This window comes from Protopterus annectens, chromosome 1.part0, assembly GCF_019279795.1.
Source record: "Protopterus annectens isolate FY-2018-M chromosome 1.part0, PAN1.0, whole genome shotgun sequence".
Taxonomy (NCBI): Eukaryota; Metazoa; Chordata; order Ceratodontiformes; family Protopteridae; genus Protopterus; species Protopterus annectens.
This window is the reverse complement of record NC_056725.1, coordinates 851,264,641-851,282,551: the sequence shown is the minus strand read 5'-3', so window position 1 is coordinate 851,282,551 and position 17,911 is coordinate 851,264,641. Positions and strand designations below refer to the sequence as shown.

General features: G+C 40.4%; 1 protein-coding gene across 1 annotated transcript in view; it reads right to left on the bottom strand.

The window, feature by feature from the left end:
• Positions 1-17,911, bottom strand: part of SNX9 (sorting nexin 9) — a 1,114,799-nt gene that overhangs the window by 459,549 nt on the left and 637,339 nt on the right. Inside the window, exon 5 of the mRNA XM_044063919.1 lies at positions 3,247-3,427. Within this exon, the coding sequence (XP_043919854.1) occupies positions 3,247-3,427 (181 nt within the window). The remainder of the gene's footprint in view (positions 1-3,246; positions 3,428-17,911) is intronic.

Below are 17,911 nucleotides of genomic sequence, written 5' to 3'. Positions count from 1 at the left end.
GAATAAATGTGGGTTTTGTCCCTTTTGTAAGCATATACTTGTGGGACACATAATGGAAATTAACAGGAAACAGTTTAAGATGAGAGGCAGGTATAATTGTAATACCACTTGAGTTACACAAGGAGCTCTTTGTCAAGCACGTCCTGCATATTACATCGGGAAAAGTGAAAGAAAACTAAGGGAAAGGATGTATGAGCATTTATATGAGATCCAAAAGAAAAAAAATGACCAATGCTCTATCTAAACATATTACTGAGTTCCCAAATCATGAATTCAAGTTTTCTATTATTGAAAAGCTGGACCAAAATCTAAGGGGTGGGCCTTGGGCTTTACTCTTACAGAAACGTAAATTATTTTGGATTTTATATCTGACTGCAGTAGCATGCCAGGCTTAAATGAGATAGCATCCATTGGCGGTTTATTAAAATTAAAAGCTCTAGTCAGATGAATTTTTATTAGGTAAAAGGTTGGTTTAAATATATGTTTTCTGGTGCATTTTGTATATTTTCATATTACTGAATGTTTCTTTAAAAATGCATTGTGAGTTTAATTAGTATGTAAATAGCATCATGTGACCTCCGTTATTTAAGAATGGTGTCAAGGTTTTAATTTATCTGATGAAGTCTTGAATTATTGGAAAAGAGGCGAAAGCACTTATCATATTTTTGCATTCTAATAAAAGTATGGCATTTCCGACACACTTACCTCAATGGACACTCTCAGACATGGCCTTTAAATGCTTGTCTTTGAGGAAAAGTTCCAACATAAACCTGGGCTTGTAAGAACCTTCCCAGTCAGTCCCCAAGCAAAGAACTCTCAAATGCTTCTACTTTGAATAGTAGGCTATCAACTTTACCTAATGTTTGAGTAGCCAGAGTGAATCTTTGTTACTTGGGACAGTTTTGTGCTCTTCCCCAAGACAGTGCAGGGAATGTTGGTTTAGGTCTTGGATGCAATTATGATTGTCATGTGAGCATGAATGGATAGATTTAATCTCCATTTGATTACCAGGTGGATGAACTGTCCCAATATCCCTTTTCGGTCACAACTAGGGTACCCACAACAGGTACAAACCATAAAACAAATGATATGATGCATGAAGACAGGGTACACAGGTAAATAAAAATAAACAGTTAAATACACTTAGTACAATAAATTACATATAGTCATTACAATAAAACATAGTATCATAAGAAGCAACCAGACTAATAGCCCTTACAAGCCTAGCCACATTTACCCTTGTTACCATGATTAGTACCTATTGCCCCTGTCCAAGACAGACACAGGTTGAGCCCCCCAGGGAAAATTTACGGTTACCTATCCAAACATCCAGACTGTGTTTGAAGAGGGCCAATGAGGTGCTTTGTTTGATGTGAAGTGGGAGTCTATTTCAAAGGTGTGGTAACCTCTGGGAGACAAGTCTGCCTCTCAAGCAGGTTCTATTGATATCACATACCAGGTTCAGGTCCTTACAGCGAGTAACCAGTGTGCCATTTGACTTGCGGATATGCAGTATTTCCAACAAAGCATCTGTAAATGTATCTACATATGTATAAATACTTTTGCAGGATGAGGTAAGACATACAATATCAAGGTAAGAAGTTCAAGCAGTAAAACAATTACGATATCTGCATGGGTACTTAATTTAGCAATATTACCCATTGTCTTGGCACATTTGCAAATGGATTCAGAGTGCAGATGTTTTTTAATGGCTTTTTTAAAGGTTTTGATGGAATCTTGATTTTTGACCACCCAAGATGGGGATTGGCATAATGGTTAAGGTGCTTGCCTGACATACACAATATACAAAGTTTGATTCTTATCAAGGGAAACTGGCTGGGCTTAAAATGGCTGACAAAGGCAGCAAACCAAGTACTTGTCTATGAACTTATGACAGCAAGAGGTTCCAGCTTGCTAGTCCTAATCTCGAAAAGCCCCTCTTCGCCTATTGTAGTTCTAAATGTATAAAACTTAAAAGTATTAAACAATCAGGCATGCAAATTCTGGATTTTATCAGTGACACCAAGGATCGATGTCTGAAATGTGCAAGTATCAAAAACAGATGAAAGGTTCTGGGAATAAATGAGCTTATGCCATTACCAGCTTCCATTATAGTATGCATTGGCTGGATGAGCAGACATGTCTGAACATAGGATTTTGCTGACAAAAATGCCAAACACCACTTAGTGGAGAAACAATATACAATCCAAGGAGCCATCAAAGATGATCCCATTTTTTTCAGAACTAATCAACTTTCATGTCATTTGTTATGCCACTTACTAAAGCATACGAGGAATTTTTCTTCCAGAGCCTCCTCTGGAAATGGGCTATATCTAATGGGACATACTTATGTGCTCACTAATTGCTGAAGAGGTAAGTAGCTAAACAAAGCAAAACAAAAGATGCAGGTGTCTGGTTCCCTTTCCTGACATGTACACTAAAAATATCTGGTTTGCTCCAAACAGTACAGCTATACATTAATAAATCTTTCTGTATACATCTAACATGGGTTCCCCACCATGAAAATGTCTGCTTAAATCAGTGCACTGTTAGAATACTACATTTTAGCATTTTGTTCAGGACACAAACAAAATACTAAAATGTAGCACTAAAATGTAGTATTCTAACAGTGCAATGATTTGTTCAATTGTCCAGAACAAGCAGCGGTGGTGCAGCGGTAGCATTGTCGCCTCACAGCAAGAGGTTCTCCTGTTTGATTCTCAGCTGGAGCGTCTTCTGTGTGGGGTCTGCATGACTTTCCCGTTGTTGAGTGGTGTTCGAAAGACATGCATGAATGGGTGTGACTTCGTTGAAGGTTGGGCATTGGGCTGGTACCTCAGCACCGTAAAAATCTACTGCCAATCATTAGCGGACTGGAGTTCCGCTGTGGCGACCCCTAACCGGGAAAAGCCAAAAGAAGAAGAAGTTTAAGTGCCCTGAACAACTTGTTTTAGAAGGTCCTTGTTTATTTGCTTAAGTATGGATGGGTCTGGTTAAATAACCAGATTTAGAAGGGCATTGGTCACTTTAGTAGCTCAATAAGGTTTCCTTTTAATTGCTCAGTTTCAGAAGAGTGACAGAAATAATTACATTTTTGGGGTTTCTGGAGCATTAAGCCTTAAAAGTTGCCAAGCACAGTGAAATCTGAGTGACCTTCTCAGAAAAGGGTCTTGATTATTCAGTACCTTGACATGATCCCCACTCAAATACTCACTCTAAATAAGGTGTTAGAACTGTATTACTAACCTGGACCTTGATAGGCTTGAGGGTGGCCGTAACCTCCCATATCCCAGTTGTCTGAGGCATTGCTTTTTTGTCCAAAAGCATTCTCCTGCTTGCCTCCCCAGGCATCAACGGATGGAGAGGTACCCCGATTTCCAGATGAAGCCGCATTCAGTGCTGACCAAGGATCATTTGTGCTGTTGGTCTGTCAAAAAACAAACATTAAGTTTAAGAGTGAATAGTACATACATTAACAAAAAAAACCTCCCAAAAACTTGTAACATTTTGTAATTGACTTCCATCACAGCTTAAACTTTTATACAAAGAAAACTTGCACAGTAGCTCCTCAAGTTCTAAAACATCAGAAAATGCTAAAGGTGAAATAGTTAATAAATGTTGTTCATTCTGTTGTTTACATATACCCCCATACAGAAAAAAAAAATGTTTTCTTATCCAAGTGACACATAAGAAAATGCAATTCTGCATATCTATGAACAGGAACTACCTCTCAACCACCGAACATTAAAAATCATAGCAGAGGCCATTAAAAATCATAACAAAGGGCCCAACAATGGAGTACTTTCTTATTTCTTCATTAATAAGTTCCTTAGCCTCTAGACTCCATATACATAGTGATAGGTAATCTTTATATTAATTTAATTAAGTTATTCAATAACGAATATACCTTTAAACAGGCCTGTCTTTATGAGGAAAGTCAGACAAAATTCGGGACATTTCTAAGCAGCAAAGCAAACTTGGAGATCAAAAATCATAGCTTTATACCTAAACCATAGCAGTTGAGAAGTATGCTTAGAAGCTCTGACGTGAGTATCCAACTGTTAGGAAAGAAAAAAAAAGGCTGGACAGCCTAACAATCGGCACTGCTATCCATAAGTTTTAGATCACACCTATATGGGAGACATTACACTTGCTGGTCTTGAGATGAACCCTTGCAGACAAACTAAGTAGCAGATGTAAAAGGAACACAACATTCACAGCATGCTGAGAAAGAATGGATGTAATGACGCTAAGAACAAATGAATAGCATAATGAATCTATATCTGCTTACAGGGTATACTCTACTTTGCAGTTTCTTACTATTACTACTGTAGGATCTTTTATGCACAACATAAACCAAAGCAGCAAATACTCTTAGTCCCTTACATGGGCCACTGCTTTCAGGAATGGTAAGAAAACACACACTTAACACGAAATGTAAAATCAATCAGAAAGTTACCTAAAACAGGAAAGGCAATGGAGGGAGGATATGGGCAGTGGTTTCCCAAGTCAGAGGCAAAAGCACTTAGTGCCACATGTGATGAAGAAAGCATATGAAGGATTGAGAGAGCATAGGAGGTAACTGCCGTGAGACAGGTGCCCATTTCGCCACCAGGCATTGGGTTAGTGCCATAAAAAATTCACCCTCGGTTGCCAGGATGGTGAATGCACAAGTAACCTCTGTATGGTACTGAGCAAGTCCACCTTACAAAGGAACACATGGGCTAAGCTTAACAAGGGAGACTTCTGATGGTAAGCAGACAATAGAGGCAGAAAGAAAGAGAGAGAGATTGTCCATCAACAAGCCAATATTTGCAAACCTTTTATATTGCAAGTCATAAAGTAGCATAACATATACAGCATGCCAAACAAGAACAATAGAATGAACAAAATGTAAATCATAAATGTCTACTAGTAACAATATTTTTGAGGATGGATTAAGTAACATGCTCACATTATCTGATTCCAACAGATCTGAGAAAAAGAACCCTTGGGAAAAGAGAAACTCCCAGTATCCCCTTTTCCTTAAGGTTGTCAGATGCTGCAGTTAGAACAATTAGGGTACACAGGGTGCAGATGAGGTCTGCCCCCTGAAGAAATTCTTTGTGGAACATTAAACATTTTAAGATATGCATCTCATTTGTTACTTCATCTGTTTTGTGACTATGGATTTCAAAAATCTATGCTGAGCTGAACTTTATGAACCGAGTTTTGCTTAGTTCAAGAATCAGGGAGCTATGCCATACAACAACGACTTCATTATTTTAATTTCCTAGACTTTATAAATATTTTTATACATCCTAAAGTTCTGTAACTATCATTAACCAATTGTTGGATTAGAAAAACTCGTAGCTGGATCTACACATATACCCATTGTCCTTAAATGAGTCTACAGTTTCAATCACTGTGTGTTGTATTAAACATTCACCTTTCAATTTATGCCTCCCAAATCTCATATGCTTACTTTTTGATGTATTTAACAACATATTATTCTCCTGTGCCCAAATGGTCAACTTAGTCAAGCTATTTTGCAGAAATACCCTATCTGTAACATATGTAATTAGTTTACTCAATTTCAGGTCATCTGGACATAGACTGTAGAACACCTCAGATGAAAAAGTTAGGTATGAAAGATGCAATCTAAACAAGTAAGGGCCTAGGACAGAGACCTGTGGGACACCCCAACTGTAACCAAGGATTTCACCTGTCCAGTTGCTGTACTTGCCATGTCCTACTTGTAAGCCATGCAGCTACCCATCTTATCAAGAGTACATCAATACCTGCTTGTACTAATTTATTGATCAGTGTTTTGTGTATGGCCCTATGAAATGCCAAAGTTAAAGCTATATAAATTACATCACAGCACAATTTTTCATTCATAGCTATTTTACTGTTATAGAACATCATGTTACAGGTGGTGATAGATCTATTTTCAACATATGCATGCTGATATATGGTATCCAGGTCCGACAATAACTAATCCATTACTACCTTTCTCCATTATTTTTCCACAACATGAAAGTAGACTTAAGGGTCTATATGATTCTAGGTTTGTCCTACTTCCCTTTCCCTTACAGACAGGTTTAATAAGCACGTCTCCAGTCTTGAGGAATCTCCCCATATTTATATGGTCTAGTGAATAACAGATATAATGTAAGTAATTGAAGTGTTTTCCGGTCATTGTTACTAATTCTGTCTCCTCCCATTGCTTTGTTTGGATCCAGTTTGTGCAGTTCTTTTTCAATTTCCAGTATCTGGGGTTACCAGAGTGTCACTAGGACAACTTATTACCCCCTTTTGTGGAGCCAAACTGTTTTGCATAAGATTTTGTAAATATATCTATAATCTGTGTCTGAGAATACAGTTTAGAATCTGCACACAGTTTATCAATTTGTCTTTACTCCATCCACACCTTATCTATGAAAAGGTTTCCTATTATGCTCGATACTTTTATATAAATTTTCTTCAATTTTTTCCTGATCTTGTCTCACATTATGTTTAATCAGTTTCTCCAGCTTGTTTATTTCAGTTTTAAAAGTTGTAGTTAGACCTCTCTTCCATTTCTTATATTTTTTATCTCTCGTTCTTATGGAAATGTACCCCCCTGATGTTGTATGCCTAGATTCTGATGTTAAACATTTTTTTTTTTTTTTTGCATTCAGTTTCTCTTTCAAAACTTTCAACATTCCATCGGCAGTTTTTCCACTGAGCACCTCACTCTAGTCAGTTTTACATAGTGACTGTTTTGCTTCCATATAATCTGTAATTAACCTTCTGTGCACTGGTTTAGATTTCAGTTTGGCAGAATTATCTAGCAACAAATTAACCTTTCTAACCCCATGATCACTGCACATCAACGGTGGTGAAGTTTGACTTGAAGTAAAAGTAATTCCTTTATTAACAGAAACAATTTCTAGTATGTTCTGTCTCCCGGTAGTTTTTTTTCACAATCTGAAGCAACTGTTGTTCTTGAAATTATGTTGTGAATAATTTTCTTACCAACGCTGTTGACTCAATATTATTCCAGCCTGTTTCTGGTAAATTTAAGTCCCCAGCTATTATTCTTCCCTTCTGTGTTTCATGTAAGAAATGCATGAATTCCTCGAGGTCATCTGCACTTGACTTTGGAGGTCTACACACACTAACAATTGTTATATGTTCTACGGTTGTCTTTATTGTCACAGTTAAACAGTCTATAGTATTGGTGATATCACTGAACATGTAATAATCACAGGTCTCATAACTATATTGAATCCCCATCATAGCAACACCTCCACCTGAATGTTTGTTAGAATGTTTGTTACAGTAAAAACAATTATACCCTGACAGAACTAGTTTCCAGTCATTGTTCTTTAACCATGTTTCACATACAATATCAATCTTGTGGGAATGTAGCAAATTTTCCAATATGTTACTAGCATTAACCATCAGAGTATCAAATGTTGCCATCTGTGAATTGTTAAATTTTCGACCTGCCAAAAATCCTTCCTAGTGTTTGTCAAATATTGCAAAACATCTGCTGCAAAAATTATTTTACGTGATCAAGACACATGCACGCCATCCTGTCTGCACACGTGTGCCAAAAACTAGGCTTGAATGCTCTATACATTTCCATTTTGTAAAACAGAACATTTTTTACTATGTAGGTATTTTCCCAAAAATCTTTTCATTCACAGTGACCGGACTATCCTTTCTATAGGTGATTTGTGAAAAATACATCATAACACCAGTACAAGCTATACTATCCTAAGAAGGTTGTCAGTTCCCTACTAACAGTCAGAAAATCCTTGTGGATGGCAACATTTGTACCAACATGAACAAAAATGGATCCTTACTTCCTTATATTAAGGAATTCCAAGGCTTGTCTCATATCTTCTATTTTTGCTCCTAGCAAGCATAACACTATTCAGTGTTCATTATTTTCTCTGCAAACAAAAGTAGAAGTTCCTCTAATAATTGAATCTCCAATTACAAGAATATCTTTGCTGATCAGGTCTGAAGAATCTTCAGCTTCTAATACAGTAATATCTGCTCTCGCAACTGTTTTCATTGTATATTAAATTCTCATCCAGCTGGCATTGTAAATCCATAGCTTGAGCCATGTAGTCAACATCGGTCTTTCTCTCTCTTTTTTTTTTTTTTATACAGTAATGTTCTTCAATCCTTCCCCGTTCAGTTTTGATTTCTTCCTTTTCACCTGCCCCTTGCCTCTTTTTCATTGTCTTTTAACTAAAACAATGAGTGAAAAAAATATCCGTAAAAATAAAATGAAAACTCCAGCAAAGCTAGATCTTCCACTGAGTGACCTCCCAAACCTCTTGTATCAGAGGCACATGGGATATATGCAAATGATCCTTATGAACATCAGGTGTTTCAGCTAACTGGCGATTCTGAATGCCCATGATTTGTTTCATCATTTTAATGGAAAAGTTCAGGCCAATAAAGCCAAATCTCACTAGCTGTGGATATGCATATTTTGGCCTTGTTATGATCTCATCAGCACAGCACAAGCAGAGTGTTTGACTAAGCATTAGAAACACAGGGCTGTTATACCCAGCTGATGTCCATTATCATTAGGGTCACTGCAAAAATATCCCAAACAAACTAAAAGAATGAGTGAGAAGGTTACTGAAAAACCAAATGAAAACTCCAGCAAAGCTAGAACTTCCACTGAGTGACCTCCCAAACCTCTTGTAACAGAGGCACATGGGATAAATGCAAATGGAAGTTCCAGCTTTGCTGGAGTTTTCATTTTCATTTTACTGACTTGTTTTTCAGTGACCTTCTCACTCATTGTTTTAGTGTTTTGTTTGGGATATTTTTGCAGTGCCCCTAATGATAATTGACATCAGCTGGGTATAATAGCCCTGTGTTTCCAATGCTTAGTCAAACACTCTGCTTGTGCTGTGCTGATGAGGTCATAAGGCCGAAATATGCATATCCACAGCTATTGGGGTTTGGCTTTATTGGCCTGAAATTGTCCATTAAAATGATGAAACAAGTCATGGGCATTCAGAATCACCAATTAGTTGAAACACCTGATGTTCATAAGGATCATTTGCATATATCCCATGTGCCTCTGATACAAGAGGTTTGGGAGGTCACTCAGTGGAAGTTCTAGCTTTGCTGGTGTCTACATTCTCTTTTGGAGAAATTATGCCTTTTTCAGTACTGAAGGTCTTCTGACAGAAAAAATATTACCATTCCCTTTAACCTGTGTATTACATAACAAAGCAGTGTCCTTTTTAGTACGTATTCCATTTACTTTACAATGTTTCATTTTCATTTGTGAACTTCTTCCTTCCTTTTTTTGTTTCTTTCTAAGCAAACAGGATCCTCATATTGCTGAATACTTGCATCCAGAATTCCAAAGTTGTCAGAGGTATAGTCTTGTTATATAAGGGTTAAATCTTTGCAGACAATAGAGACATTTCCTAAATGTGCTCTATTTGTTCTATGTCTAACGTTATTTACTTCATCAGTCCAGTCATTAATATATGAAACAGTTCCAAGCCATGCCAACTGCACAAGTGCAATCATCATCCATCAAGTCTAGATTTACTTCTAACAATGGTAAACAAATCATCTGACTTTTGAACCGAGGAACACAGATCACTAGGTGTTATCTGTTATCTTTAAATATGCATAGCATTTATTACATTGTACAAGATATTTGTGGACTAGCAAATCATTAATTGCATACTCATTTAAGGAGTCCATACTCAACTTCAAACAAAATATTGTGAAAGAAAAGAATAACCAAAATCAGTAACCACAGAATTCAAAGAGAACTTAAATCAACTTCTATGACAAAAATAAATCACACAAACAATATGCAACTAAATACTACAGTAAGACAAAGAAGGGAGCATATTGCTCAGATCATGAGCCTTCCACAACAGGAAGCTTCACGGAAAAGACTATGTTCTTCTACAAATTAGCAATTCATTTTATTATAATGCACACTTATTTTTAATTACTGATTTAGCAACATGACAGATACTGAATCTTTTTTTATAATTACAGTAATATTCTTACAGCAGCATTTTTTTAAGTCTTGGTATTTGAAAACGGTGCACTTTCCTTGCAGGATGCAAATGGGGGCGAATATCTGGGTACACCATGCCTTTTTATTTATTTCAGTCAAACATCAAGCAAATATATTATCATGCCTGTTTTAAGTCAGTAAAAAATGAACACAAAGCTGAATCTCAATTCCTTCATGCAATCAAAGTACAATCAAAACAATTATCACAATGACCATACACAATTCTGTCTATTTTGATTTTGAGGGAACACCAGATGCACCAAACTGGCTCGAGTTTTTTTTTTTTTTTTGTATTATACAGACTTACAATAATATGCTCCGTGTTCCATTTCTGCTTCACAATGGTTTCTGCCTTTTTTTTTAACCAATACACAATCAGAAGAGTCTTTCACCTATCAACATCCAATCACTTATTAAAAAAACAAAAGCAGTCCACTTAATTCCACAGAACTGGAAAGCAAAGTATAGTTGTCTACACTTACCATAAATGTAGATGTTTGAGTGTATTCATTGCTGTAGTCATCACCTGTGGGTTATCCCTGCTCTGGTAACCTTCGGCTGGCCTGAATACCAGAGTTAATGTTTTTCTGCATCAGCAACTGTTTGTTGACTGACGTCAGGTCGCAGTGCTATAAAGCAAGGCAGCTAACGCCATTACATCAGTTTTTCTTGCCCTAACCAGTCAGAAGCCCAAGGAAATATGGTAAAGTGGTCCTGGTGGCTAAAAGCCACCATAAGAAGCTTATGTCTCCATAGGGAAAGAAGCTATAAGTGGGAAGGATGGAGGGAAACCAGGACTGCAACAGTGGGTTGGGAAGGTGGCCTAATGGTTAAGGTGTTTGCCTTACAAACACAATGTGTAGGGTTTGACTCTCACAAGGGATAACTGGCTAAGCTTAAAATGGCTCACAAGGGCAGTTAGCTTAGTACTAATCTATGAACCTATGAATACACTCGAACATCTGCATTTATGATAAGTGTACATAACTGTACTATGTTCATGTTTCACTGTTGCAGTCATCACCTGTGGGTGGATTCCCAAAGCTGAGGAGATGGACGGCAAGATTAGTAACAGACCTAGGGCTGAGTCAGCATGCCCTGAAGAACTGCAGAGGCAAACTCTGCCCTAGCCTTAGAAAAAAGAGGTAGGTGGTAATGCTTTGTAAAGGTATGGACAGAAGTCCAGGTTGCAGCTTCCAAGATGTCCCTGGTGGGAACTCCTCTGAGGAATGCTGTGGAAGTGGAGGAGATGTATGGCCTGGTTAAGGGTCAAATTAGATACCACCTTGGGCATAAAGGAGGGATCAGTCCTCATGGAGACCCCTGTCTACATGGAAAATGATGAAGGGCTCAATGGCCATGAGTGCCTGAAGTTCTGACATCCTTCTAGCTGAGGTGATGGCTAGTAGGAAAGCAGTCTTCCAGGGCAGGTATCTCATTTCGGCTGAAGCGGCAGGTTCGAAGGGTGGTAAGTTTAGTTTTTCCAAAACATTACTTAGGTCCCAGGTTGGCATGGGTGGGCTTTTGGGAGGTCTGATATTAGAAGCCCCTCTGAGGAATTGTTTAAATCAAAGGATGTGAGAACAGGGGCTGATCTGTATCGAAATAAGCTGAAATCGCTGAGACGTGGATTTTAATAGAAGAGGAGAGGCCACTATTGAGCAACTCCGCTTGGTTGTCCAGGATAAGAGAGATAGAAGGTTGTGAGTAACTGCCCCCTCTGGACTGGCTCCAGGAACAGACTCTTTTCCATTTCCCTGGGTAAGACTTTCTGGTGCTGGGCCTTCTGGCCTCTGTGATAATATCTAGGACCTGTTTGCTTAACAGGGGCCCCTTGTTTGCTTTTAGGGTATTAGCCATGCTGACAGTTTCGAGAGTCTGCAAGTACAGGTGCAGCAGCCCCCCCCCCCCCCACACCTGAGTCAAGAGGTCTGAGATCATGGTAAGCTACCTGGGAGGCTGTAATGTCAGACTGTGCAGTAAGGGGTACAAATGCTGTCTGGGCCAATCTGAAGCAATGAAGATGGCCTTTGGTCTCTCCTCCCTTATCTTGATCAGTGCCTTGGGAATAAGAGGCAGAGAAGGGAAAGCGTACACAATGAGGGAGTCCCAGGAGAAGGTCAAGGTATCCACCTTCCACGCTAGGTGGTGATACTCCCTGGTACAGAATTTTTTTAGCTGGTGGTTGAGGTGTGAAGCAAAGAGATCCACCTCTGGATTTCCCCACTCCTGAGTGACTTTTGAAAAGATTTTTCTGTGAAGCTGCCATTCGTGGGGGGTCCGATAAGTTTCTGCTTAAGTGGTCTGCGAGGGTGTTGTTGATCCCTGCTAGGTATTGGGCTATTAGGTGTAATCCCAAGGAGGAGGCTGTCATCCAGAGGTTCATGGCTAACCTGCACAGAGGGCAAGATTGGGTCCCTCCCTGTTTGTTGATGTACCACATTACTGTGAGGTTGTCTGTTTTGATAAGTAGAACCCCTGGCCTGAGATGGGGTTTGAAGGATGTCAGAGCTTTTTGTACTGCCATCATTTCCTTCTGGTTGATGGGTAAGGGAAGGTGCCGGGCATCCCAACGGTCTTGGGTGCACCTGTCTGCTAGGTGAGTGCCCCAAGCAATGTCTGAGGTGTCAGTGGTGATGGTCTGCCCGGTTGGGCATAGGATGAAAGTAAGACCCTTGTTCTTGGCACAGGCCCCTGCCCACCAGAGAAACTCAGCCCTTATACAGGGGATCAGAGGGAGAGAGGTCTCTAGAGGGGGAGAGTGCTGACACCAAAGGTTCTTTAGATACCACTGAAGTTTTCTCATGTGAAGCCTGGCCAGACGAATTAGGAGGATGCAAGATGCCATGTACCCAAAGGCTTGCAGGAACTTCCTCGCATTGAGATGACTTCTGGAAGCCAGTTGGGTAAAGTAGAGACAGGAAGCTCTGATTTTCTGGGGATAGGAAGGCCATTTGGGATGCTGTGTCCAGCAGTGCTCCCAAGAAATTGATCTTCCTGGAGGGTGTTTGCTTTGATTTCCTCTTGTTGATAGTAAACCCCAAGGAGGTTAGGAGGGTTTTGACACAGAGAAGGTCGTGGAACAGCTTTTCTTTGCACTCTGCCTAAATGAGGCAGTCGTCCCAATAAAGGTAAAGCTGTATATTTCTCTGTCTGCAAAATGCTATGGCCGGGGCTAAGCATTTGGTGAATACCCTAGGAGCAGTAGATAAACCAAAGGGTAGTGCAGAAAACTGAAAGCGTTGTGAGCGCAGGAATTTCCTGCAGGATTCCCTTATGGGGATGTGAAGGTAGGCATCTTTTAGATCTAGGGTCAGTAACCAGGCAATTTTTGTCAGCATAGGCAGCAGCTGCTGCAAAGTTAGCATTTTGAATTTAGGGTCCACCAGGGAGGTGTTCAGAATGGATAGCTCCAGGATGGGGCGCTAAGTGCCCTCTTTTCTGGGAACAAGGAATAGCCTGGAATAAAAGCCTTTGCCTGTTTGATCTGAGAGGTTAGGCTCTACTGGCCCTTGGGATATGAGAGTTTGGACTTGTTTCAATGCCTCTGCCCACTGATTTGGAGACAAGTCTTGGTACTCTCTTGGAACTGGGAGTTCGATGAAAGAGAATTTGTATCCCTGAAAAATGATCTTTAAGAGCCATTGGTCCTTTGTAACAGAAAGCCAATTTTCTTTGCAGAGGGAGAGCCTTCCTCCTAGATTCTGGTGAGTGAAAGGAGGGCAAAGAGAGGAGAGGAAGTTATGGAGAGTTTTTGCCATAGAGGGATGGCTTAGAACTCCCTGCCTATGGGGTGGAGATGGTCCACTGTTGGGTTCTCTGCTGACCCTGGGATAGGGGCCTAGGTGGTCTGTCCCTGTGGGGCTTTACTTTGCCACTGTCTGCTAGGTGCAGGAAAGGACCAGTGCTTAGAGGGAAATCTCCTGCTGAACCTAGGAGGCTGTACCTGAAAGAAGTCTTTTACTGTTGGCATAGACTTTGCTTTGTCTTCCATCTTTTTAACCACCTCTTTTGCTATTAATCCAAACAAGTGGGCCTTATCCAAGGGCAAATCAATTAATTTTGACATGACATGATCAGGGAGAGGTTGTTCCTTCAGCCATGCATGTCTCCTAATGACAGATCTTGTCACTGCTGCCCTGCTTGAGGCTTCTAGGGTGTCATATCCACAGTGCAAGGAGTGTTTGGCCACTTGACATGTAGAATGCAGTAAATCTGCTAACTCTTTGGAATTGGCACAGTCAGAAAAGGTTGAAATTTTTTGCCTTAGCAGTTCCAAAGTATGTTGTTGATATTTTAACATATGGAACTGACAGTTGAGTGCTCTGATATCTAAGGTTGCAGAGGTGTATATTTTTTTTTACCCCATCTGTCCAGAGCTCTGGAATCTTTGTCAGAAGGAATAGGATTCTTAGCAGAGCTAGCCTTAGCTCCTTTAGGTCCCTGTGTAATGACCTCTGGGTCTGCAGCAGTATTTCTGTACAGGTATTTGTGAGAATCTGGTACTCTGTAATACCAGTCAGGTTTACTGGGAGCAGGTGGAAGTGCGTCGGGGGTAAGCTGGATTCACTCAAAACATCATCCACCATCTCTATGATACGGAGGGTAGCCAAAGGTCTGTGCTGGGGCAGGTCTAGAAACTTTCTTAGTCTTTTCTTAGACTAACGGAAATCCTGAAATTTCCAGTGGAAATGTTCCCTGGGGGTGTGAAGGTTTTCTCCAAAGGACAAGTCTTCTGGTGGGGAGGAAAAAGGAATGGATTCCTCTGCATCTGAATCCTCATAAGCAATCAGAGGTTGTTGTTCCTCTTCAAAAGCTGAATAATCAGAATCCTTAGAATCCTCTTTTGTCAGTATTTCAGGAGAAGTGGGTCTTCCTTTTAGAAGTTGTGGCCTGACTGCCCCTGATAAGGGAGATAAGATGCTCTGGCATTTTAAGCATTTGGGCTTGGGGTGGTGGAGCAGGAGTAAGATGGTGGCTAGATTTTCTAGTAGTGGCATGGCTTCTAGGCCTAAGAGTATCCATCGGTCTGAGAGAAATGGTAGTCAGATGAGAAGACGTCATTTTTTTGTCTAGATTCGGTAGAGCGAAAGGCCTCCTTGGAAGCCGGTGCCTGCTTTGCGGCTCCAGACCCAACCAAGGCAGAAACAACCAAAGGCCTGGAAGAAGAAGATTTCTGCTGCATACCGGACTCTGAATGGGTCTCGGTAGAGAGGCCTGGATAGATAGCATATCGGGCATCAGGGGCTGCAAAAGCACTTCACTAAATTCTGGAGAACTGACGACCGGCTTAGTGGTAGAGTCGTTGGAAGGCTTATCCTTGTGTGATCTGTCTCTATCTTTATCTCTGTTTTTTTCGGCATGTGCATGGATTGTTGACTGAGACACACCATTTCAGAATGCGAAGACAGAAGACGAAAACACCTATCTACAGTAACAGCTCTGCGACGAATGGTTCTCGCATTAAAGAAGCCACAGAACTGGCAATGGGGTACGTTGTGGAATGGCCTTAACAAGTGATGCAGTATGAATGGAAGTCTCGGTGTGTGATCTGCTTTCCACAGACGAGACAGTTGTTAACTTTTTCAGACATCGGTTAGTGCAAGAAAAAAGGATCCCCAATGGGGTACTTAGCTTTAGATGTTTTCAGCTGTAATTCAAACTCTGGAAGCGACCAACCGGCACGCTTGCGAACTGCTTCTGCTACGGGCTCCACGGCAAGAAAGACTGATGTAATGGCATTGGCTGCCTTGCTTTATAGCACTGACGACCTGATGTCAGTCAATAAGCGACAGCAGCTGATGCAGAAAAACACTGACTCTGGTATTCGGGCCGGCCGAGGGCTACAACAGCAGGAATAATCCACAGGTGATGACTGCAACAGTAAAACACGAAGAACATCTGGACAATCATCAGTAGTTTAAAACATCTAATAGCATTCAACAAATCTATACAGATTGATACTGAATTACTTAAAGCTGCCAAGTTTGCAACACAAAGATGAAGCAACAACTTCTTAGAAATCTGCAGTTTGTTCTTGAGTCAGAAATCAACTTATTGTTTTAACTAATTCCAACATTTGCAAGCCGTAGATGTTTTATCAACACCATTTACCAATGTTTTCAGAGCCACAACTTGCAAATGTTAAGTGAAACACATACATGACACAATGCTCAGGTCTTCCTGCCATATGGAAGTGATGTCAAAAAGAAAAAGCTTGAGGATCCTGAAAGAGAATTTAACACAAGTAAGAGGACATTTGCAAATCCTCTACAATTTTTTTTCAGGTAATCAAAAAAGACATTGCATATGTGGCATTCCCTGTGCCCTACATTTCTAACAATAGCCTCTTAAATCAATTGTTTTGTATTCCTTTGTACTGGAGTTGTGCAAGAGCATTACACACATGAAATATATGGGTGACAGGTCTCACACTATCTTCCCTTTTAAGGGACTTATGACTTACAAAGTTCCATTTCCCCTCCTATGAGGAATGAGAAGGGATGAACTGCCAAACAAGGAAGGATGCACAATTCCCAAGCCATCCCCTTTTTCATAGCAGCTTTGGCAAACACAGCAAAATGGGCTAAGATACTGCTATTCTGTGAAAGGCACTTCCCACAAAATGGCAGCCAACTACATATGCATACCAACCAGTGAATTAATGAATATCAAAACTGCAGGAATTGCCAGAAATCAAACTTCTGAAACCAAAAGTCTTTTTACCCAGAAGTTAGCAACTGGAAAGGCTGCAGAAATACCACACTTAAAGAATCACAGGCCTAAAGCAGATGCCCTATGTTGACCATCTAAAAAAACTCCACCTATACTTTGTCGCATATCGTCTACTCAGAGGCAATCTCCTTGTATCTGTGGAGGAAGTGGGTTAACAGTTGCAGATATTATCATTAGATTTTTTTCTCATGGGGCAAACTCAATCTGGGGAGCTGATGGAGGAATGGGGAGTTGCATGTAAGGGAGGTGGAGCCAGGATGAGCTAAAGGCTTTAGAATCATCGGTCAGAGCCAAAGTCCCACAGGATGAACCAGAGACGAAGAACATGGATTTATCATTATGGTAAATTTATAACTTTCATTTACACTGCCTCAGATAATATGCCCTAAAGGCTAGCATCCACACAACCTAATATTCTAATCATAGATGACTCCATAATGAGAATGTGTAGATGCAATACTCACCAGGCAGAGTAATAAAAATATGTCACTTGCTTGTCTGGGGTCAAGATATCCCAGATCACAAAAAGCACTTAAGTCCTTAAACAGCTAAGTACCATTATGACTCTGTCATAGTGCATGTGGGTGTTAACCACTTGAGATGCACCGCCTTGGACTGTATGAGGAGAGAGCCAGCTCTGATAGAAATGCTACATATAAAGAATTCCAAAACCCTCCGCACCACATGCTCCAGAGACCTCAACATCATTACCACAATCAACAGAACATACTGGAAGGACAGGTTCATAACCCAGAGACTGCCAATGCTGTGAAACAGACTTCCCATACATGTCAAGCAGAGCACCTTGCTGACCCTCTTCAAGAGAAATCCTGAGTGGATGGGAAATAGAAAATTCACTCTGGGGATAACTCCACTGGCTCTACACGACAGAGGCACTGGGAACTAAGGTCGGGTGGTATGATGCCAGGGTAATCCTATGGCCAGGCTTGTAAAGTCCCTAGGGCCATTAGCCTAGTACACACCTGTGAACATGATGGAGCTCTTCATTTGTGTGACCCTGGCAGGTACGAGTCTAGCACTGATTCAGCATTCTTCCTTCTCCTTTTTGCAAGCAAAAGATAATTGACTTAAAACTGGCTTAATTCAAGGGGAGTACAGTATCTGTCA